Source organism: Erpetoichthys calabaricus, chromosome 2 (genome assembly GCF_900747795.2).
Source record: "Erpetoichthys calabaricus chromosome 2, fErpCal1.3, whole genome shotgun sequence".
Classification (NCBI taxonomy): domain Eukaryota; kingdom Metazoa; phylum Chordata; class Cladistia; order Polypteriformes; family Polypteridae; genus Erpetoichthys; species Erpetoichthys calabaricus.
This window is the reverse complement of record NC_041395.2, coordinates 45,255,252-45,278,654: the sequence shown is the minus strand read 5'-3', so window position 1 is coordinate 45,278,654 and position 23,403 is coordinate 45,255,252. Positions and strand designations below refer to the sequence as shown.

Below are 23,403 nucleotides of genomic sequence, written 5' to 3'. Positions count from 1 at the left end.
AAATACACAGCCTTTTAAAATGTGGTTGTTCACCGTGAACTCCAAGACATTTTCTTATTGATTATTCTCTTAACTGTACATTCATGTGTGATGTCTTAACTTTAGAGGAAGGTGGTGAGGCATCTGTCTGTCTCTCTGTAGTATTCTCTCACAGCCTAAAATTAAGTTACTTTACTTAAGTAATATACACCAACATATCTGTTTATAAAAAAATTAACCTTCAGTATTAAACTATGCTAGTAACTGCTGAAATAAGCTTAATGGCACCTCATGGAAAAATAAGATACTGTCTGTCTGTCCAGAGAGAATAATTCATACTGAATAAAGGAAGGAGTTGGCAACCCTACCAAAGTGTGGTCTCTAATATAAATAATTAATTACACTTATGTAGCGCTTTTCTAAACTACTGAAAGTGCTTCACATAGACAGTGGGAATTCACTTCAAACACAGCCAGTGTGCAGCATCTACCCAAGGCAGCCATTTTGCATCAGTATACTCACAGAACTTAACAATTAGGTGGCGAAGGGGAGAGGGACATAGCCAGTTACAGAAATGGGATGATTAGGGGACCAGAATGACCAGGTCACGGTGGGCAATTAAGCCAGGGCATCAGGGTACACCCTGCTGTTTCTGAAATATGACTCAGGGATCTTTTATGACCACAACGTGTCAGGACGTTAGTTTTGCATCTGAACTAAAGGACGGCACCATTTTTATAGCACAGTGCGTCTACACTGCACTGGGATCCACACAGAGACCACAGGGGTAAACACCCCAGCTGCTCCCACCAATACCTCTTTCAGGAGCCAACCAAGCTGTTCCTAGATCAGTGGTCTCCAACTCTGGTCCTAGAGGGCCACAGTGGCTGCAGGTTGTCATTGTAACCCTTTTCTTAATTGCTGACTAGTTTTTGCTGCTATGGTATCTTAGCATCTTTAACTCTGCCACCTCCAGCTCTGTCTCCTGCTTTCTGGTCAGTGCCACCGTCTCCAACCCATATAAGATAGCTGGTCTCACTACCGTCCTGTAGACCTTCCCCTTCACTCTTGCTGATACCCGTCTGTCACAAATCACTCCTGACACTCTTCTCCACCCATTCCACCCTGCCTGCGCTCTCTTTTTCACCTCTCTTCCACAATCCCCATTACTCTGTACTGTTGATCCTAAGTATTTAAACTCATCCACCTTCGCCAACTGTACTCCCTGCATCCTCACCATTCCACTGATCTCCCTCTCATTCACACACATGTATTCTGTCTTGTTCCTACTGACCTTCATTCCTCTCCTCTCTAGAGCATATCTCCACCTCTCCAGGGTCTCCTCAACCTGCTCCCTACTATCGCTACAGATCACAATGTCATCAGCAAACATCATAGTCCTCAGGGACTCCTGTCTAATCTCGTCTGCCAACCTGTCCATCGCCATTGCAAATTAGAAAGGGCTCAGAGCTGATCCCTGATGTAATCCCACCTCCAACTTGAATGCATCCGTCACTCCTACCGTAGACGTCACCACGGTCACACTTCCCTCGTACATATCCTGTACAACTCTTATGTACTTCTCTGCCACTCCCGACTTCCTCATACAATACCACAGCTCCTCTCGAGGCACCCTGTCATATGCTTTCTCCAGGTCCACAAAGATGCAATGCAACTCCTACTGGCCTTCTCTAAACTTCTCTATCAACATCCTCAGAGCAAACATCACATCTGTGGTGCTCTTTCTTGGCATGAAACCATACTGCTGCTCACTAATCATCACCTCACTTCTTAACCTAGCTTCCACTACTCTTTCCCATAACCAGCCATGCTGTGGCTCATCAATTTTATCCCCCTGTAGTTACTTCAGTCCTGCACATCCTCCTTATTCTTAAATATCGGCACCAGTACACTTCTTCTCCACTCCTCAGGCATCCTCTCACTTTCCAAGATTCCATTAAACAATCTGGTTAAAAACTCCACTGCCATCTCTCCTAAACACCTCCATGCTTCCACAGGTATGTCATCTGGACCAACAGCCTTTCCATTTTTCATCCTCTTCATAGTCCTTACTTCCTCCTTGCTAATCCATTGCACTTCCTAATTCACTATCTCCACATCATCCAACTTCTTCTCTCTCTCGTTCTCTTCATTCATCAACCTCTCAAAGTACTCTTTCCATCTGCTCAACACATTCTCCTCGCTTGTGAGTACATTTCCATCTTTATCCTTTATCACCCTAACGTACTGCACATCTTTCCCAGTTCGGTCCCTCTGTCTAGCCAATCGGTACAGGTCCTTTTCTCCCTGCTAAGTGTTCAACTTCTCATACAACTCATCATACGCCTTTTCTTTAGCCTTCGCCACCCATCTCTTCACCGTGCGCCTTATCTTCTTGTACTCTTGTCTACATTCTGCATCTCTCTGACTATCCCACTTCTTCTTTGCCATCCTCTTCCTCTGTATACTCTCCTGTACGTCTCCATTCCACCACCAGGTTTCCTTTTCCTCCTTCCTCTGTCTAGATCAGGGGTGGGCAGATTCAGTCCTGGAGGGCCGCAGTGGTTGCAGGTTTTTGTTCCAACCCAGTTGCTTAATTAAAAACCAATCCTTGTCAATTATTTAATTTCATTGCTTGCTAGTGCTTTAACTCTGCCATGTCAGGTCATTCTCATATCCTAGATTTATTTTCCTTTCTAAGGATATCATCCAAATGATTTGAAGTCTAAAACAGATGAGTAATTCTCAGTGCTTCACTTTTTTCTCTTCACTTTCCTTCCAAGTATTTAATTAAACCAAATAGTGCACGATAAATACACACAGGTGTAAATGAAAACAAGCTAAATGGAGAAATGCTGGTCTCTTTTGTCATTTGCATGGTATTGCTAATTAGGAGCAATTAAAAACCAAGAATATAGCTGTGTAAGACTAAAATAAGCAATAAGGGTTCAAAATCTTAACGAGCGAGACAATTAAAGTGAAGCTGAAGTGTTACTTGAGCAATAAGGGCTTCTTATTAAGCAATTGGGTTGGAGCAAAAACCTGCAGCCACTGCGGCCCTCCAGGACTGAATCTGCCCACCCCTGGTCTAGATGTCACGCCAAGCACCCTTCTTGCTGTCACCCTTACTACATCTGCTGTAGTTTCCCAGCTGTCTGGTAACTCTTCACTGCCACCCAGTGCCCGTCTCACCTTCTCCCTAAACTCACACTTGCAGTCTTCCTTTTTCAACTTCCACCATTTGATCCTTGGCTCTGCCCTTACCCTCTTCCTCTTCTTGATCTCCAACGTCATCCCACAGACCACCATCCTATGCTACTTAACTACACTTTCCCCTACCACCACTTTGCAGTCTTCAATCTCCTTCAGATTGACTTTTCTGCATAGGATGTAATCTACCTGTGTGCATCTTCCTCCACTTTTGTATGTAACCCTATGTTCCTCCCTCTTCTTAAAATACGTATTTACCACAGCCATGTCCATCTTTTGGCAAAATCCACTATCCTCTGACCTTTTTCATTCCTCTCCTTGACACCATACATCCATACACCCATCACCTCCTCGTCTCTTCTGTTCCCTTCACCAACATGCCCATTGAAATCTACTTCAATCACCACTTTCTGTCCCTTGGGTACACTGTCTATCACTTCATCTAACTCAGTCCAAAAATTTTTTTTTACATACACACATGTGTATGGAGTGCCCACTTTAAGAAGTGGTGATAAAATGTTATCTGGTGCTGTAGCATTCAAGTATACTTGCATTTATAGATAGTGGAAATCTTTTTAAAAAAGATTTGGTACACCATCATTTAATAGGGCATCGCTCAACAGAAAGCAAAGCCTCGGAAGAGAGAGTTTGGGAATGCAACAGATGGCACAGACAGACGTTGAGAAGAGAAAGCAAGTACTGCACTGTTTGTTGGAAAAACTGGATGGGCAAGCTCTACCAATTTAAGCATAGAGACCCCCTAATGGCTACTTTTTTTTTTTTTTGTCTGTGCATGTAAGAAACCCTATAAATGAATAAATAAACACATTTCCTTGACTTTTACTTCTCTTCTTGGGTCTCCTTTATTGAACTGTGAAGTATCCATGAAATGATAATCTATACTTGTAAAACAAGATTATAAGTAAGCTATATAAAATAAACAAAAAACATTTATTGCAAAACTTTTTACATTATAATAAAAAAGTAAAACTCTTGACTACACAGCAGACATGCAGTTTCTCCTTACAAAAAAATTTATTTGCCCTTTTTAAATTTCCCAGGTGTTGCTCCAGTCTTCTGCTTTTTCTTTGCAGAGCCCTTGGTTTCGGGTTCCTATGAACGAAAAGTACAAACTGGAATTATTTAACTATATAAAAAGTAGTTAGTTATTTTCCTGTAAGAATAGCAAAATGAACAATAAAAAAAGCCAACATGCTTCCTTCAGTATCCAGAGACGCCCGACAGTGCAGACAGTGATGTGTATAAAAAGGAGCTATATCAAACATAATTGGAGAGGATAGATTATTATATATATATATATATATATATATATATATATATATATATATATATATATATATATATATATAAATAAATAAATAAATATAGATATATACAGGGCTATTCAAAATGAAAGAGCAGATTTCAAAAATCTGTTTGAAAGGAGCCCTAGGAAATCCACATCACGGGCAAGCACTGAACTTGGAATTCCTCAAACGGTATGTCGTGTTCTTAGACCGCGTCTGTATATGAAGCCTTACAAGTTGCAATTAGTGCAAGCATTGCATCCCCGACGACCATGAAAAAAGGTTTGAATTTTGCACTGCAATTCTGGAGGATAAGGAAGAGGACAATTTCCCCCAAACAACTAATTTTTTTGGATGAATCAACTTTCCATCTCTCTGGTAAGGTTAATTTCCACAATGTTAGAATTTGGGGGTATGAAAATCCTTGCATAGTCATCAAACAAGACAGACACACCAAAGGTAAATGTGTTTTGCGCCATTTCTGCAAGCAAAGTTTATGGACCTTTCTTTTTTGTGGAGAAAACTGTGACTGGATTTTCATACCTGGACATGCTACAAAACTGGTTGTTTCTCCAACTTTAAGAAGATTCAAATGACTTAATTTTCATGCAAGATGGTGCCCAGCCTCATTTCCACTTGGAGGTCCGACGTTACCTGAACAACACCATTCCAGGACGATGGATTAGAAGAGCTAGACAACAACATCTTGCTCATCGTCTATGGCCTCCCAGGTCTCTGGACCTTACCCCCTGCGATTTTTATCTATGGGGGTACATTAAAGAAAGTGTTTGTTCCACCTATCCCCACTGATCATCAAGATTTGCGACATCGAATTAAGGAAGCTGTGAATTTAGTAGCTAAATGCATGAACAACACAGAAGAGATGTGCACTCTGTACATGTAGGATTAACAAAAAAATGCATTCTAAGATTAAAAAAAAAAGCATGATTGTAATAAAGGACGCACTGCCAGTTACTCGGAGTAAACTGAATCATTACTGTTTTTCATCAGAACCACATTCCTTGTTGCTATTATACACTAGCAGTATAAGAACATAATCTTAAGAACATTTCTACTATTTGGTAAAAAGCCTGCAGCTGATGCACCATACTAATCAGTGAGATGGACAAACATCCAGTTGTGATTCACTTAAATTCACAAATTAAATAAGGCAAGTATTAACAACATTGTGCTTCTATTTTCTGCTTATTTTCTAACTTGGAGTTTGATTTCTTCACAACTGCATTTTAAAGAAACTAGTGAAGATGGCAGTGATTTTGATAAATATAGATTTCTTAGTATAATGCATATACATTTTTATGGTTTAAAATGTAAGGATAATGTTGGCATCATGCCCCAGTGACCCAGAAGCTGTGCACATGCCATTTATTCTAGCAGCATTATAATCAGGTATACTCCTGAAATAAGCCAATTTTCGCTACCACTTATCACCCACAGAGTGTGTTACTTACAGAGAAACTGGCTATAAAGGGCCCCAGTTTAGATATAGGAGCTCTGATTCATTTATTCAGAGTTCTGAGGGGTTCTGTATAGTCAAAAAAGTACCACCATATGCATACTGGGGAGGACAGCTCATCTTGCCCATGAAATATCTATTCTGTTGTAAATATGGCATCACCTGGGATCCTGGAAGTAGTAACAGTAGGAGATGCAGAAGGGAATTTTTGACCAGTGTTTAAAAGTCCCTTCTATTCAGGTGATCATGGAGTTGGGAGGTGGGTTTCAGACAAGGAGGGCTCAGCCGGCAGGAGGAAGTAAGGCGCAGATCATATTAGAATATGATGATCTGCAGTCCTCCCTACGTGGAGTTTGTATGTTCTCTCCGTGTCTACGTGGGTTTCCTCCAGGTGCTCCGGTTTCCTCCCACAGACCAAAGACATGCAGGTTAGGTGCATTGGCAATCCTAAAATTGTCCTTGGTGTGTGTGTGTGTGTGTGTGTGCGCCCTGCCCGGGGTGTTTCCTGCCTTGCGCCCTGTGTTGGCTTGGATTGGCTCCAGCAGACCCTCGTGACCCTGTAGTTAGGATATAGTGGGTTGGATAATGGATGGGTGGATGATCTGCAGTGGTGAGACAGGTTGACTGATTTGCACTGTGGAAAAGTGGGTTAGTTAGCCACTTCATAAGGTAGTCAGGGACCTCACATCAGGAGGTACGGTAAGCCCTGAAGACATAGGCACTTGTTGTGTTCCCTTCTTGTTTGTAATTTTGTCACTCTGTTGTAATTATTTCTTTTGTTTATAAAACACACCATTTTGTTTTTACCTTGGTCTTCTGTGTTTGTATTTGAGGTCAGGGATGGCTCAAATGCACTCCATATGGTCCACAGCACATACAGTATACAGTGGAACCTCTAGATACGAGTTTAATTCGTTCCAGCACTGAGCTTGTATAGCAAATTTCTCGTATCTAGAACAAACTTCCCCATTGAAAAAAATGGAAATCCAGTTAATCCGTTCCGCACCCCAAATATATTAACATAAAAATCAATTTTCCTAACAAATAACACTGATAAATTATATATACTGTAGTCTACCTTTAATAAATAACACTGGTAAATAATATAACTGATTATTAAAAGAATCAAAACAGGTGTCCAAAGTGCAGTAGAGCATTCAATAAATCTTTAAATAAATAATCCTTAAAACAGTTGTGAAGTGGAGGTTTAAAATACACAAGAATAACAATCCTTTAACACGAGGTTAAAACGTCAAAAGGATGCAATCTTTAAAAAACAGATGACAATCCCCGGTGCTTCTTCTCTGTTAGCGTCTCACCTGCGGGCTCTGCAACAGGCGAGACACTCTTAATGCAGCTGACCTTCTCTACAACATCCTGCTTCAGCTGTTTGGCTCGCCTGTTCAGCTCACTGTTCAGCTACACGCGAGCCTGCATACGCGAGCCTGCACTCGCTCGCTCTCCCGCACCGCCTGCCTGCCCCCCCCCCTCTCTTCTTTTACTTCTTCTCCCCCTTAACCGGCTCGCGCTTCTCTATATATGCGGGGAGGACATGGCAGCTGCAGCCCATCAGCCACAGGAACAATCATGGATGTGGGCAGTTTCCCACCTGTGCACTTAAGTGAGAAACGCAGACACCGCAGATCGCGGCTCGCAACTGCTACCACGCCCCCTTGCTAAGCCGCGAGCTATACCCACAGCCTGGCTCGTGGCTCGTTACGCGAGCCAATGCTCGCATATAGATCTGAATTTTTCGCTCATACTTTCCTCGTATTTTGAATTTCTCGTATACAGAGGTGATCGTATCTCGAGGTTCCACTGTATTTGTTTATTCATTTTTTTATTCTACTGGTACATAATCATAAAACATTACTAAAATATATGGAATATATTCCTATGCGTGCAACAAAAAAATCTAAGGAAAGTTTTATTCAATTATATATGCTTGGATAGATACTTTGATTTTTTTTTTTTTTTTTTTTAAAAGCTTTGTGGCATTTTCCCTATGTCCTTGAGGCTTCCCTTGGTCCATCAAGCTCGGTCAGTGCTAATTTGTAAACTGTAACCTAATTTTTCTCTCTCCTGCACCTTAGAACAGCTACTTGTATGCCAATACTTGCTTAACTTTCCCTGCTGTTGCCAATTCCACTTTATTTGGTGGGAATTGTTCTTTGTTAAAGAAAAACTATAAAATAAGTGTACACTGTATAAAACACAGGCACCAGTAAGTCACATATGGCTGAGTAATAATACAAAGTTTAATAACAACTTTGGATAAATAAGTGATAAGACTATCCCGAGATTTTACAGATGGAAAATATTTTTTGTAATATATATATTTTTTTCAAAATATGCAAATACACACACAAATACACACTTTTCTTAAACGAAACATTAGTTTGCACTTAAGAGTAAACGCTCACTTTGATGATACACCGTGGAGCACAACTTTGTGTAGGGATAAAAAGACACATACAATTCTGTTCTAAATTAAATGTCATTTTATTTCACAAGATATCATGGAAGTGTAACAGAAAGGACATTTGAGATGAAAGAGATATATTTCAAAATAAGCAAAAAAAAAAAAAAAAAGACTATCAGGAAGGGAACGGTTTCAAAATGGACCTTTTTTTAAATAAATGGAATCAGTGACTGGATCAAACACCTTCTAAATGTTACATTTACTAAATGAATATGTAGTATTTTTTCCCTTATTCAAGAACATAATAGCTTGTATTCCTGTGCAGTCACGCTGTAGTAAATCCATACTGATGGTTCACTCACTGCTGCATTCCTACACACGTCTGTGACATATTATGTTTCATTTTATTATCCTAATGGGATGTGCGGTCTGTCAGATTTTACTCTCTATCCACAACAAACATAGCTGCTAATAGTAAGTCTGAACGCCACTTCTCGTTTCAGATTGCTTGAGCTGGCAAATATAAAAGTGTTTAGAACAGCATATCAAACTGTCAAATGTGTATTTTTCACCCTGAAACAGAGTTTTAGAACGATTGTGCCATTTCAAGCCACACACTGTAATTGAGAATGCAGCCTGCAAACCAAACAGTGTATCTTGGCTGTAGGAAATCTGGAAGTCCTTGTGCCTGCATGGCCTTTTCTCAGGATCTTCTGGTTCACTTCCCAAATGCCAAAGACATGCTTGTTAGGGTGGTCAGGCTAGCAATTCTAAATTAGAGAAGTGAACATGTATGAATATTGTGAATACTGTATTATGAAATTGTTAGTCTTAAAATGTGATGCGTTATCAACGTCCATGGATATGACTGTGTGCAAGCCATATAGCTAGCGAGTCCTTAAAATTACTAAAATATACATTATGTGTACATAATCAGGAAAATGGTGTAAGAAGAAACAAAATCCTAGATGGGAAAACAGGGAGAACAAGCAAACTCCATACAGGTGAAGCCAAAATAATAGTTACTGTACCACCCCAGACTAAAAACAGAATAAAAATTACGAAAATTAACTTAAAACAACTTTTGCAGTGCATTTACAATTTTTTTATGCATCTGCTTAAATTCTAACATAAGGAAGAAAAACCATTTGAATATTAAATTATCACTTCTGTGTTTGTATTAATTTTTAAACACAAACATGTCACTAAGTTCTTTCAACTGGTAACACTTCTAACATTCTTCACGAAATGTATACAAAGAACAAACATGTTTAATCAGTTTCTATTTAGCATCACAATGAGTTGAGTGGGAGAAGGACATGGTGTTATTTTATTTCTGGTACTGAAGATAACTTTCAAGATAAAAACAATCAAATGTTCCATACACTGGCATATTCAGGTGCTCAGTCTCTATTCATGAAATGAGCGTTTAGAATGACAAAAAATAAATAAAATTAGTGAATGACTTTCAAAAACAATCAAAACAGAACTGGCACCTGGTTCAGACCAGTTTGTTTGATAAAGAAAAACACGGCACAGGAAAGGAAACTAAATTAAGTATAATGGTATAGATGAGTATCAGGTGTACAGTATTACTATATGGTAATATAATTCCTCCAGTATATATCAGCATTAATTAAAAATTATTTGCAATCTTTTACAATGTAAAAATAAAATAAATGCACATAAAAGGATGGAATCCTACCTTCCGTTTTACCGATGACAGAGATCCTGTAACCTTGAAGAAATTATCCAGTCGGCCCTGTGTACTTCCTTGGCGACTCTTGTTAATTTTCTTAGTGCCATTCCGAATCCGATCCTCGCTAAATAAATCATTAAAAAGAGTAACACTCAACTCATAATAATGACTTATCTTTACAACCAAACAGCCCTAAGCCAAGCACTGTAAAGATGATATTGCTGCAGCCCAGGACACTGTACACATTATCCTGTGTTTAATAAAGATGCTGACTGGTTAGTGCACTTTGATCCTGCTGTGTATCAGCAGTTTAGCTATCCATCCATTCAGTTTCATCACTTTCCTTTCTTGGTAAGGATTATAGACACACTTTCTAACAGCATTTCTTTTTAGTATTCCTGTAATAAATTGCTTGACAATAAGGAATACTAACGTATGGAGACGCTTCATCATTACTACATGTGCTCATACTGTACTCTGTTTAAAATACTATTTAATTTGATTTTTAACCCATTCATGTGGAGCTAAGAGTAATCTTTTAATGTGAATCTCAGAACTGCTATCTGATCACTTTTATATTGTATCATTTTAAAATTAACTGTTACATCTGGGAAAAGTAAGATGTACTGTAATTGACAGAAGATATTTAAAATGAAAAAGAAGTGAGATCACACTGTACTGTGCAATGAAATCTTACATTTAAAGTACATCCAGTCTTTGTTATGCATGCCTAATTTGCAGACAAACCAATCTCACTATTTTACAACTGCAAACCTGTCATTTAAGGGGTTTTAAAAGACAAAAAATAATAACAAATAGCAAATCCTGTTCTGACAGGATGATCAGTCAAGTGTTTTGCAACTGGGATAAACTCTCTAACCTCAGCTACACCCAATGCGACTAAAGAAAACATACGACAAAGTGAAGCGAGCAGGGGGCAAAGCCCTGTAGTTACAAATAAAAATGAGCATTTCCAAGTACATTTAGCTTGTTACTTATTAGGCAACTGGAATTCTTTCAATATACTTGGCAACAATTAAGTCTGTAATGTTAAAAGTACATAATATATTTGTTACATAAGAACTTTAATTTTATTTTGAATATTTGTTTACTCATGAGCATTAAAATGTAAGCATGCAGTTTTAAAGGGTATATAGAGCAAAATACTTGCATCTCAACAGATCCCACTAAATTGTTAGATACATCTCAAGTCATTACATGCATAAACTGAGGATGAGAACAACTGCAACATGAAAATTATTAATCGAAGAGACAGACTCCCTGGCGTTTCAAAATCACAAACTAGCGGGCTTTAGCTGCAATTTTAAAATAAGCCATTAAAGCAAAGTGTGTAGATCTGAATAGAACCACTCAAATACTGAACAGTCAGAACAAATGGAAGAGTAAGTGGAAGGGCATTGCAAATGTTTTAAATGAAACAAAGTGGATTTGAATTTTGGCTCATATAGTTTTGCTTGTTCAGACTGGTGTGCTTTACCATCTTTACAGCAAACACAGTAGCTGACGAGCTGTCATTACATTTAGATAATTTACATCACATACAAAAAACACCTTGTTTGAGAATTCATAGTTGTGTTTGCATTTTCTAGTTTGAGGAGGAGTGCTACAGTATGTACATAATCATGTTTTCATTGTAATGTTTTAAATAGATATATGATGTAATTCCTAAATGTAATGTGAATATTTTGACAACTATTCCCTCCTCCATATAAAACCACATTCATTTACAGTGAGTTAATCTTTATTTATCATATCTACTCAGACATTAATTACATGAGAAAGCTCATTTTGTCAGTTCTCTATGTAGGAGTGATCCAAAAATAAACACTGGATGACCTGCATTCTTGCAAAAAAAAAAAAAAAAAAAAAGTACAGGATGGTGTACATTCATAAAAATCCACTTAACGTCTACCACAGGTAAATAGTAGCTGAATCCACTTGAGAGACCACGACAGAACAGTAAATCAAGCATTTATCAAGTCTGCTAGCTGCTTAAATTAATGGCTAATATCAACTCCTAATGTCCATCCATCCATTTTCCAACCCGCTGAATCGGAACACAGGGTCACGGGGGTCTGCTGGAGCCAATCCCAGCCAACACAGGGCGCAAGGCAGGAACCAGTCCTGGGCAGGGCGCCAACCCACTGCAGGACACACACACTAGAGCCAATTTAGAATTGCCAATCCACCTAACCTGCATGTTTTTGGATTGTAGGAGGGAACCGGAGCGCCCGGAGGAAACCCACACAAACACGGGGAGAACATGCAAACTCCACGCAGGGAGGACCCGGGAAGCGAACCCGGGTCTTCTAACTGTGAGGCAGCAGCGCTACCACTGTGCCACCGTGCCGCCCACTCCTAATGTCATCGAACTACATATAGTTAGTTAAAATATCACAAGTGAATGTGGCACATGGGAACTAAACTGCATTCATTTGATCAAAAAAAGTACATAAAAAAAACCCATACTGAAACCAAGACATGTCAATTCTAATTCATATAGGCTAAAATATGCCGGGTTACTCTGAACTTCTGATTAATGATGACAAACCCATAACAATGCTGTGCCATTTACTTACTTGAATTGTTTCTCTCCACACATGAATTCCACCAGCCCAGCTTCATCTGGCTCATTCCACTTTAAGTCAACTGAATCAATATCCACAACTTCTGGGGACAAAAACAACTGTCGAGCTTCTTTATACAGCCAACCTTCTGGGACTGGATATTTCTGGTGAGAACAGAGTTAAATTCAACTTTTGTGAAAAATGATGGTGTGGAAAACAAGAGTCATATTATTAACATTTTGTTAAGTTCTAGGTACCATAACACCATTTGGTATTAAGATATGTGATCTGAACACACAAAGGTAGACCTGCACAACATTTATACTTCGGCCTTTTAAAGTCACACCATCAATAATTTATTTAGTTTGACATTATGGGGCCAGGCAGGCCTGCACTTTAACCCAGCAGCATGAAAACCAACCCTGAAATGGGTGTCATTCTACTGCTGGGAACAGTCCCACCCAAAGTGGACTAAACCAGAATCACAATTTAACATAATATGCAGTTTTTAGCATGTGTGCAGACACTAAAGAACTAACTATTTGGTGGTGAGGAGTAGCCAAGGGGGCGGTACGGTGGTAGCGCTGCTGCCTCGCAGTTAGGAGACCTGGGTTTGCTTCCCCATTCCTCCCTGCTTGGAGTTTGCATGTTCTCCCCGTGTCTGCGTGGGTTTCCTCCCACAGTCCAAAGACATGCAGGTTAGGTGGATTGGCGATTCTAAATTGGCCCTAGTGTGTGCTTGGTGTGTGGGTGTGTTTGTGTGTGTCCTGCGGTGGGTTGGCACCCTGCCCGGAATTGGTTCCTGCCTTGTGCCCTGTGTTGGCTGGGATTGGCTCCAGCAGACCCCCCGTGACCCTGTGTTTGGATTCAGCGGGTTGGAAAATGGATGGATGGATGGAGTAGCCAAGGATTGCAAACTCAGAAAAACATGCAAACACTATACAAACGCTGCGAGTGAAGCCCAGATTGCTAGAACTCTGCTAGCTATCGCAGTACAAAACTTTACATCATATATTGTAGTTTAAAAAAAAAAATGTACGCAAACCCCTATTGAACTTTTTACTTATAATAATATCTTTTATTATGAAATCTTTGCAACTTGAATTAATACAAACACTAGAAAAATAACTGATTAACCTCTGTGGTGTTAACCCTGAGCATCACTCAGACTAGGAATTCTGTGTAAAAATAGCTAAGCTTGATGTCTGTCAGAATAAGCCGTTATGATACAATGTAAACTATTAAGATTGAACAACACTTGGGACAGTACTCATCTGCCATTTAATGGATAAAATAGCATCATGCTGTAAAAACTAGGGATGCACCGATACCACCTTTTTGGAAAACGAGTACGAGTACGAGTACTTGCATTTCAGTACTCGCCGATACCGAGTACTTGCCGATACCGAATACTTAATAAAAACATGATTTAAATTTACAGGTAACAGCTTTAGTCATATAACTTAACAAAAAAAAACCAAGAAACTCTCGTCTATCCACTGGGAGGTTAGGCTAATTAGCGACACGGGGCTAACACTGCTTGTCCAAATATCCGTGGTGAAACTAAACGCAGAGGAGGCTTGCAGTAGGCTGTGGATATGTTTTTTCACGGAGTCGTGTAGTTTAGGCAGCTCCGTGTCAGTCATGTAGCGACGGCTTGGGACATCATATCTGGGCTCCAGAACATGGAGGAGACGCAGGAATCCCACATTTTCTACCTCCGAGAGTGGCTGGTCACTCAATGCAATGTACTCGATAATTGCCTGTGTTATTTTCACAGCACGTGGATTGTCTCTGGACATTTTCTCTCGTCTTGCAAGAGTTTGCTGCAGCGTGGGTTGTGTTGGTTTAGAAGCGTGGGTAAACTCTTTGTACTCGTTGTCGTGTTGGGATTTTAGGTGCTTGATTAAATTACTTGTGTTAAATGCGCTACCTTTTGAGCCTCCTCTGGACAATTTCGCTGAGCACAATTTGCAGTCCGCCTTTGTTTTGTCGTCTTCATTCACTCTGAAATAGTTCCACACGGCTGACATCTCTCGCCTCGCCTTCTCCCCGCTCTGAGCTGCAGCCGGGGCCTGGGGGCGGGCACTCGGCGCCTGTGATTAACCCCTTACACGCCTCTCAAACATAGACATTTCTCAGACCGTGGTATCGGTCCCCGGTATCGGGGGACTTTTAATGAGTACGAGTACTTTAGAAAATGTGGTATTGAGGCCGATACCAGATACCCGTTTCGGTATCGGTGCATCCCTAGTAAAAACTATCATGAATATTTCTATGCATTTTGTCAATATATGTTAACTCATCAATATTCATGAGTGGTGGTGGAGCCTTCAACCAAAATGCACAATGGTGCATAAACGAAAAGCTGTAAAGCCAGTTTTAGAACAAACTGAAGCCGAACCGTTAGTTAAATCAAATGACAGTGATGGCAATGTGAATTGGTCATCAGACATTGTCACAGATAGCAGAACTGATGCATACAGCACTGTATGACCGAGTCGCCATTGTATCCCTCCTGACTTCAGTTGTATAAACCTGCAGCCAGGTGCAGTAACTACACAGCAAAGTGATTGATCAGTAGAAAGTGAAAAAAGACATTAGCCTCCAAAGCACAGTTCACAGTGAAGCAACTGTCAAAGTGCCAGAGAAAAAGTGGAAGTCACTAAGCTGTGCACTTTGGTAGCCTACAGCAACACAAGGGGGGTGTTGATTGTGTAGATCAGGCACTGGCATTCTAACCTCTAATGTGCAAGCAACAGAAAATTGCAGAAACAAAGTGTGAGAAATAACACGCTTCTACTGATCCAATTGCAATGTTGGGCTATACTTTGGCAATTGTCTCAAAACATCACAAGAAAGCCATGTACTAAATCGGCATCAGTACAGACGTGGACGCTAGACACAGCTTACTTTCTGCATTTAACTTAACTAGCTTATGCCTTGTTTTTTCAAGGGTAAACATAATGATTAGGAAGCTATGAAGAAGTTTACGTGGAAAAGTAAACGATACATTGATATTTATGTGATAATACATCTTTAGCCACCATAACAGCAATTAAATGTTTCCAGTGCTACTAAACAGCTTCTCAGAGGTTTGTGGAGCAGTTTTTCTCATCGTTCTGATCGAGATTCGTTGGTAGTTTTGCACTAGCACATCTGGATCAGCAGGTTTTTCCTGCTTCAATTCTTGGCACAAAATTTTGGCTGAGTTCAGATCAGGACTTTTGCCCTAAAACACATTGCTAAACTATTCAGGGAGTGGATGTAGAGATGGTGCACTACTACAAGTACTTGAGGATCCAAATCAATGGACTAGTCTCAGAACACAGATTAATTATATAAGACAGGGCAGAGCAGACTCTTTTTGTCTTAGGACACTGTGTTCCTTTAATTAGGGCAGTGGCATCCTATTCATATTCTATAACTCTGTATATGTAGATGTGGTCCCCTCCTTTAACCGCCACCTTATCGTGGTGGAGGGGTTTGCGTGTCCCAATGATCGTAGGAGTTCTGTTGTCCAGGGCTTTATGCCCCTGGTAGGGCCACCCAAGGCAAACTGGTCCTAGGTGAGGGATGAGACAAAGAGCGGTTAAACAAACCTCCTATGAAGAAAAACAATTTTGGACGGCGTTTTCCCTTGCCCGGACGCGGGTCACCGGGGCCCCACTCTGGAGCCAGGCCTGGAGGTGGGGCTCGATGGCGAGCGCCTGGTGGCCGGGCCTGCACCCATGGGGCTCGGCCGGGCACAGCCCGAAGAGGCAACGTGGGTCCCCCTTCCCATGGGCTCACCACCTATGGGAGGGGCCAAGGAGGTCGGGTGCAGCGTGAGTTGGGTGGTGGCCGAAGGCGGGGACCTTGGCGGTCCGATCCTCGGCTACAGAAGCTGGCTCTTGGGACGTGGAATGTCACCTCTCTGAAGGGGAAGGAGCCTGAGCTAGTGCGCGAAGTTGAGAGGTTCCGGCTAGATACAGTCGGACTCACCTCGACGCACAGCTTGGACTCTGGAACCAATCTCCTTGAGAGGGGCTGGACTCTGTACCACTCTGGAGTTGCCCCCGATGAGAGGCGCCGAGCAGGTGTGGGTATACTTATTGCCCCCCAACTTGGAGCCTGTACATTGAGGTTTACCCCGGTGGATGAGAGGGTAGCCTCCCTTCGCTTTCAGGTGGAGGACGGGTCCTAACTGTTGTTTCTGCGTATGCACCGAACAGCAGTTCGGAGTACCCACCCTTTTTGGAGTCCCTGGAGGGTGTGCTAGAGGGCATACCTTCTGGGGACTCCCTCGTTCTGCTGGGAGACTTCAATGCTCACGTGGGCAATGACAGTGAGACCTGGAAGGGCGTGATTGGGAGGAATGGCCCCCCCGATCTGAACCCGAGCGGTGTTTTGTTATTGGCTTCGATGGTGGGGGAGGATGCCGGTCAGGCGTGGTAGGCCCAAACGTGTTGTGAGGGTCTGCTGGGAACGTCTGGCAGAGCCCCCTGTCAGAAGTAGCTTCAACTCCCACCTCCGGCAGAACTTCGACTGCATCCCGAGAGAGGTGGGGGACATTGAGTCCGAATGGGCCATGTTCCGTGCCTCTATTGTTGAGGCAGCTGACCGGAGCTGTGGCCGTAAGGTGGTCGGTGCCTGTCGTGGTGGCAATCCCCGAACCCGTTGGTGGACACCGGCGGTGAAGGATGCCGTCAAGCTGAAGAAGGAGTCCTACAGGACCCTTTTGTCCTGTGGGACCCTGGAGGCAGCTGATAGGTACCGGCAGGCCAAGCGGAATGCGGCTTTGGTGGTTGCTGAGGCAAAAACTCGGGCGTGGGAGGAGTTTGGGGAGGCCATGGAGAACGACTTTTGGACGGCTTCGAGGAGATTCTGGTCCACCATCCGGTGTCTCAGGAAGGGGAAGCAGTGCAGTGTCAACACTGTATATGGTGGAGATGGTGCGCTGCTGACCTCGACTCGGGACGTTGTGGGTCGGTGGGGGGAGTACTTCGAAGACCTCCTCAATCCCATTAACATGCCTTCCAATGAAGAAGCAGAGCCTGGGGACTCCGAGGTGGGCTCCCCCATCTCTGGGACTGAGGTCACCGAGGTGGTCAAAAAACTCCTTGGTGGCAGGGCCCCGGGGGTGGATGAGATACGCCCGGAGTTCCTCAAGGCTCTGGATGTTGTAGGACTGTCTTGGCTGACACGCCTCTGCAACATCGCATGGACATCAGGGACAGTGCCTCTGGATTGGCAGACCGGGGTGGTGGTCCCCCTCTTTAAGAAGGGGGATCGGAGGGTGTGTTCCAACTACAGAGGGATCACACTCCTCAGCCTCCCTGGAAAAGTCTATTCAGGGGTCCTGGAGAGGAGGGTCCGTCGGATAGTCGAGCCTCGGATTCAGGAGGAACAGTGTGGTTTTCGTCCTGGTCGCGGAACAGTGGACCAGCTCTATACCCTTAGCAGGGTCCTGGAGGGTGCATGGGAGTTTGCCCAACCAGTCTACATGTGTTTTGTGGACTTGGAAAAGGCATTCGACCGTGTCCCTCGGGAATCCTGTGGGGGGTACTCCGAGAGTATGGGGTACCGGCCCCCCTGATAAGGGCTGTTCGGTCCCTGTACGATCGTTGCCAGAGCCTGGTCCGCATTGCCGGCAGTAAGTCGAACCCGTTTCCAGTGAGAGTTGGACTCCGCCAGGGCTGCCCTTTGTCACCGATTCTGTTCATAACTTTTATGGACAGAATTTCTAGGCGCAGCCAGGGCGTTGAGGGGGTCCGGTGTGGTGGGCTCAGGCTTGGGTCACTGCTTTTTGCAAATGATGTTGTCCTGTTTGCTTCATCAGGCCGTGATCTTCAGCTCTCTCTGGATCGGTTCGCAGCCGAGTGTGAAGCGGCTGGGATGAGAATCAGCACCTCCAAATCCGAGACCATGGTCCTCAGCCGGAAAAAGGTGGAGTGCCCTCTCAGGGTTGGTAGCGAGATCCTGCCCCAAGTGGAGGAGTTCAAGTATCTCGGGGTCTTGTTCACGAGTGAGGGAAGAATGGAGCGCGAGATCGACAGGCGGATCGGTGCGGCATCCGCAGTAATGCGGGCTCTGCATCGGTCTGTCGTGGTGAAAAAGGAGCTGAGCCGCAAGGCGAAGCTCTCAATTTACCAGTCGATCTATGTTCCTACCCTTACCTATGGTCATGAGCTATGGGTAGTGACCGAAAGAACGAGATCGCGAATACAAGCGGCTGAAATGAGTTTCCTCCGCAGGGTGTCTGGGCTTTCCCTTAAAGATAGGGTGAGAAGCTCAGTCATCCGGGAGGGGCTCAGAGTAGAGCCGCTGCTCCTCCGCATCGAGAGGAGTCAGATGAGGTGGCTCGGGCATCTGATCAGGATGCCTCCTGGACGCCTCCCTGGTGAGGTGTTCCAGGCACGTCCAACCGGGAGGAGGCCCCGGGGAAGACCCAGGACACGCTGGAGGGACTATGTCTCTCGACTGGCCTGGGAACGCCTTGGGATTCTCCCGGAAGAGCTAGAAGAAGTGGCCGGGGAGAGGGAAGTCTGGGCATCTCTGCTCAAGCTGCTGCCCCCGCGACCCGACCTCGGATAAGCGGGAGACAATGGATGGATGGATGGATGTAGATGTGGTACATTCCTGTAAATACTTGGGGGTCCACATTAATGACAGGTTGGACTGGTCTTGTAAAACAGAGCAACTATAAAAGAAAGGGCAGAGCAGACTCTTTTCTCTTAGGAGACTGTTCTTTTTATGTGGGTAGTAAAAATTCTTCACATTTTCTACAACGCTTTGATGGCCAGTGTGATTTTCTACACTGTGGAGTGCTGGGCTGGTAACAACACTTCAAGAGAGGCCGTCTAAATCAAAAGCTAATGAAAATGGCAGGCTCTACCCCTGGAGGTAGTGCGAAGAAGAGAATGAAGACTAAACTGAGTGCCATTATGAACAATGCTGCTCATCCTCTACCAGACACACTAATACCAAGTACTTTCAGCCAAGAAATTATTCATCAGTAGTGTGACAGGGAATGCTGCTGGGGCTGCTTTATACAGATGGAAATGCACCTGTATAATGTCTTACAGTGACTAGAATCGTCAAGTCCTCTCAAGACCAATACTAAGTAATGTCCATATATATATATATATATATATATATATATATATATATATATATATATATATATATATATAATTTCTAGTGACGAATTCAGCACTAGTTTTAGTAGTCAATTTGTGGATACTCTTTACAGCTGGTCAGCTGATAAGTTAAACTATTGTTCTTCTGACAAACTTTCTGTATTACCCAATTCGAGGTTCCCAATCAATTATTTTGAGCTGCCTAAAGTGAAGCAGAAAAACAGTGCAGTTCTAGCAACACATTTTCTTTTATCGTTTAGAATATGGAGTGGACAGTGCCAACTTTTTTATTGAAAATGGGAACTTGTCACCATTATGCACTTTTTTCCAAAAAAAACAAAAAAAACGAAAAAACAGCGATTGCAGTAGAGATATGTCTGAAATTACTTTTTGAAAATACAAAAATGCAGGCCAAAATGTGAATTCATCCATCCATTTATAAACCAGCTTATTCCAGTTTTGGTTCATCAGTAATCAAGGCTGGTGCCTGGTACCTATATAGTTTGGGCACTGGGAAGGAACCATCTGTGAACAGTGTGCTAATCCACTAAGAAAACAATCACATACTGATTCATACTAGTCCAGTTTTGAGGCCCTAACTAATCTAATACACACATCTCGGAAATGTAAAGTAGATGGAAAGCCACAGTAGCTGGTGAATTGCTTACACAGGCATCAGGAGTACAACAAATACAATACAGATAGCAACTAGGGCAGGTTCATGATAAAGTAAAAACCTGTAAAAAATAAAATTCTTAAAGCAAAAGTACTTAAGAAGTTTGACAAACAAGACAAGACCCTTTAACAGCTAAGATTCCTCAGTATCTCACTCCAATGCTTTTTACAAATAAATAAGAACTTCTCTGAAATAAGGAAGTGTCTGGAAAATGTAGAATGGGGAAAAAAACATCTATGAACAATAGACAGTGTCATTTCTGGTATATCTTGATTTATACGCAAAATAAATGTACTCCAAAAACAAAAGGAATACACAAAAGAAATCATATGACATCACAACAATCCAGGAAACTATAAACAAGGATCAAAATACCAAACTACACCTGACTTTACCACGGGATCTCAACAGGCCACTTGTGTTGTCAATGACAGCTAAGACAGGTTACTGTCACACAAATAATAGCAAGGCATATCTTTATATATAAAATGCTGTCTGTTTGTCTGTCCAGGATTTTAAATCATCTGTAGCTCGCAAAACATTGACTTGAAATTTGGTACACATATACTACGTGACGTCTACTATACGCATTCGGGTGATGATTGACTGCCAAAGTTATTATTCTTTTATTGTAGAATCAACTCTCGGCAGCGGCCAGCAGGGTGGCGCATGAGTACGGGTGCCATTCTCATTCCCTATCACCTTCGTCGTCACTTCCCCTGCCTCTTTATATCTTAAATCATTCTTGAGGCAGATTGAAGACTTAAGTGCCAGCTTAAGTGAAAAATGAAGGAAACGTACTAAGTAATTGCAACACAAACACTAACTTAATCAGTTTTAACGTGAAAAGATGCTGACGAAAGAAGAGAAGAAGCAGGGCTTTAGGGTGGAGAAAAGAAGAGCTGCTCAGGAAGCAGCAAGCGCATCAGCCTCTGAGCAAACGAATGCTAAACGTACAGAGAAAGAATATGAATTGCTCAAGTCAAGTGTGTTCACTGCACACTAACGTGCAGTGTGCTGTTATTGGTTTGAAATAATTACATAACACTTAAAAGATGAAGAATCTGCTGACATACTGTATTTACAAGAGATTATGGCAGAGAGAGTAGTATACCTACACTGTGCACAATTATATATTCATTTGTTTATCGCCATTTTTATTAAATGAATATCTAGCAGTTTTTCCAATTTCAAGGTATGTTTTATTCTTATATGGGGTACAGTCAATACATTTTAATACTAGCAGCCTTGTTGCACTGCTGTTTTTGCAAGCCTGTTATTTATAGTGCAAAGGAACACAAAACAGTACACTTTAGAACAAGAAGTCAGCATCATACAGGAGATGTATGGTGATCAAACACTTAACATGTCAACTACTACAGAAGAAAGCTGCAGCTAAGGTCTTGTGTAAAAATTTAAATGGCAGCTTCTATAATAGGCGGAGTGGTGGCTCTGAAGCTAGGGATCTGCACTGGCAATCAGAAGGTTGCCGGTTCGAATCCCGTAAATGCCAATAGGGACTCTGCTCTGTTGGGCCCTTGAGCAAGGCCCTTAACCTGCAATTGCTGAGCGCTTTGAGTAGTGAGAAAAGCGCTATATAAATCCAAAGAATTATTATTATTATAATTCACATTAAGATGCACAGCAATGCTATCAACCAATTATGAACATCTTTCAAGCACAATCCGTCATACTTCCTGGATTTTCTCTTTACTCCATAAGTCATTAGACAATCACTTCCATTGTTATTGCCATGAAATTCTCTCTTTCTGCGTTCTGTGCCAATTTGCAGAGAATTTATCAAAACCTGATGTTGATTTCTTGCTTAGCTAAAGCACTATGCATACCCTTTCAATATCACCACTTTCTGAACATGTGTGAGCAGCCAAACGCCTGCTGTTATGCACAGACCCATTATACCATTACATGCAACACACATATACCAACTGTTTGCAACAACTGCAGCCAGTTTTGCTACGTATTGCCTGTACGTTGAATTTTTGTCGCTTATCTTTACTTATTAAAAAGAACAAATAAAACAAACAAACTTCCTTTTGTTTAGGCAGGTGTAAAGCATATGACTTTTCTTACTGTGGTATCTATGTTTTCAATGATCTCCTCGATGCAGCCATGCTGTTTGACAAGGTCTGTTGCTCTCTTAGGCCCAATGCCCCTTATTGTTTCACAGTAATCACATCCAAGTAGAATACACAAATCTATAAACTGAAAAATAAAAGAGTGACAAAAGTTGTCTGTTAAGTAAATGTAAGGTTTTACACATAGGAAGTAAAAATGATAGATCCAAAGACACAATGAGAGATTCAAAAACTTGAGAATACAGCTTAAGAGAAGGACCTAGAATTAGCAGTGGGCTCATTACTATCTACATTCAGACAGTGTTCAGAAGCCATTAAGAAGGCTAATATAATGTTAGTTTAAACAGCACAATGTGTGGAGTGTAAGTCAAAGGAAGTTGTGCTTAAGCTATAGAACACACTAACAAAGGCCTCGTCTAGAGTACTGTGTGTGGATATGTGCCTGTATTTATTAGGCATCTCAGAATAATAAAAGGGGGCTAACTGGCTCAGATATCTCAGAGTGATGCAAATTGGGGTCTGCTCTTAGGAGTTAAAAGCATTTTATCAATTTCCTTAATTTAGGAAATTATTCCTATTCCATGAATTGTTTGCTGAAATGATAATGTTGGTAATGCTACATGTAAAATACAGCTTTGCAATAGTGACGATTTGGGTATTTCACAAACTGGTAGTCCTTGAATTTTACACCAAACGTTAAACACCCTTACAATCTGTGAGGTAATACATAGGCTCATGCATTATCCCACCACTCAACACGAGGTAATGTAAAAGCAATGCTGCATTCCTGTAAATAGGCACACACCTAAAAATAAATTGCCCCAGGTG

The 23,403-nt window shown here is 41.9% G+C and overlaps 1 protein-coding gene across 1 annotated transcript in view; it reads right to left on the bottom strand.

Annotated features, from left to right (window-relative positions):
- Window positions 1-4,121: 4,121 nt before the first annotated feature.
- Window positions 4,122-23,403, bottom strand: part of fen1 (flap structure-specific endonuclease 1) — a 52,410-nt gene continuing 33,128 nt past the window's right edge. The window contains exons 8-11 of the mRNA XM_028793696.2: window positions 22,571-22,702; window positions 12,695-12,846; window positions 10,101-10,218; window positions 4,122-4,302 (exon numbers count right to left, since the gene is read on the bottom strand). Of these exons, the coding sequence (XP_028649529.1) occupies window positions 4,225-4,302; window positions 10,101-10,218; window positions 12,695-12,846; window positions 22,571-22,702 (480 nt within the window). The 3' untranslated portion in view covers window positions 4,122-4,224. The remainder of the gene's footprint in view (window positions 4,303-10,100; window positions 10,219-12,694; window positions 12,847-22,570; window positions 22,703-23,403) is intronic.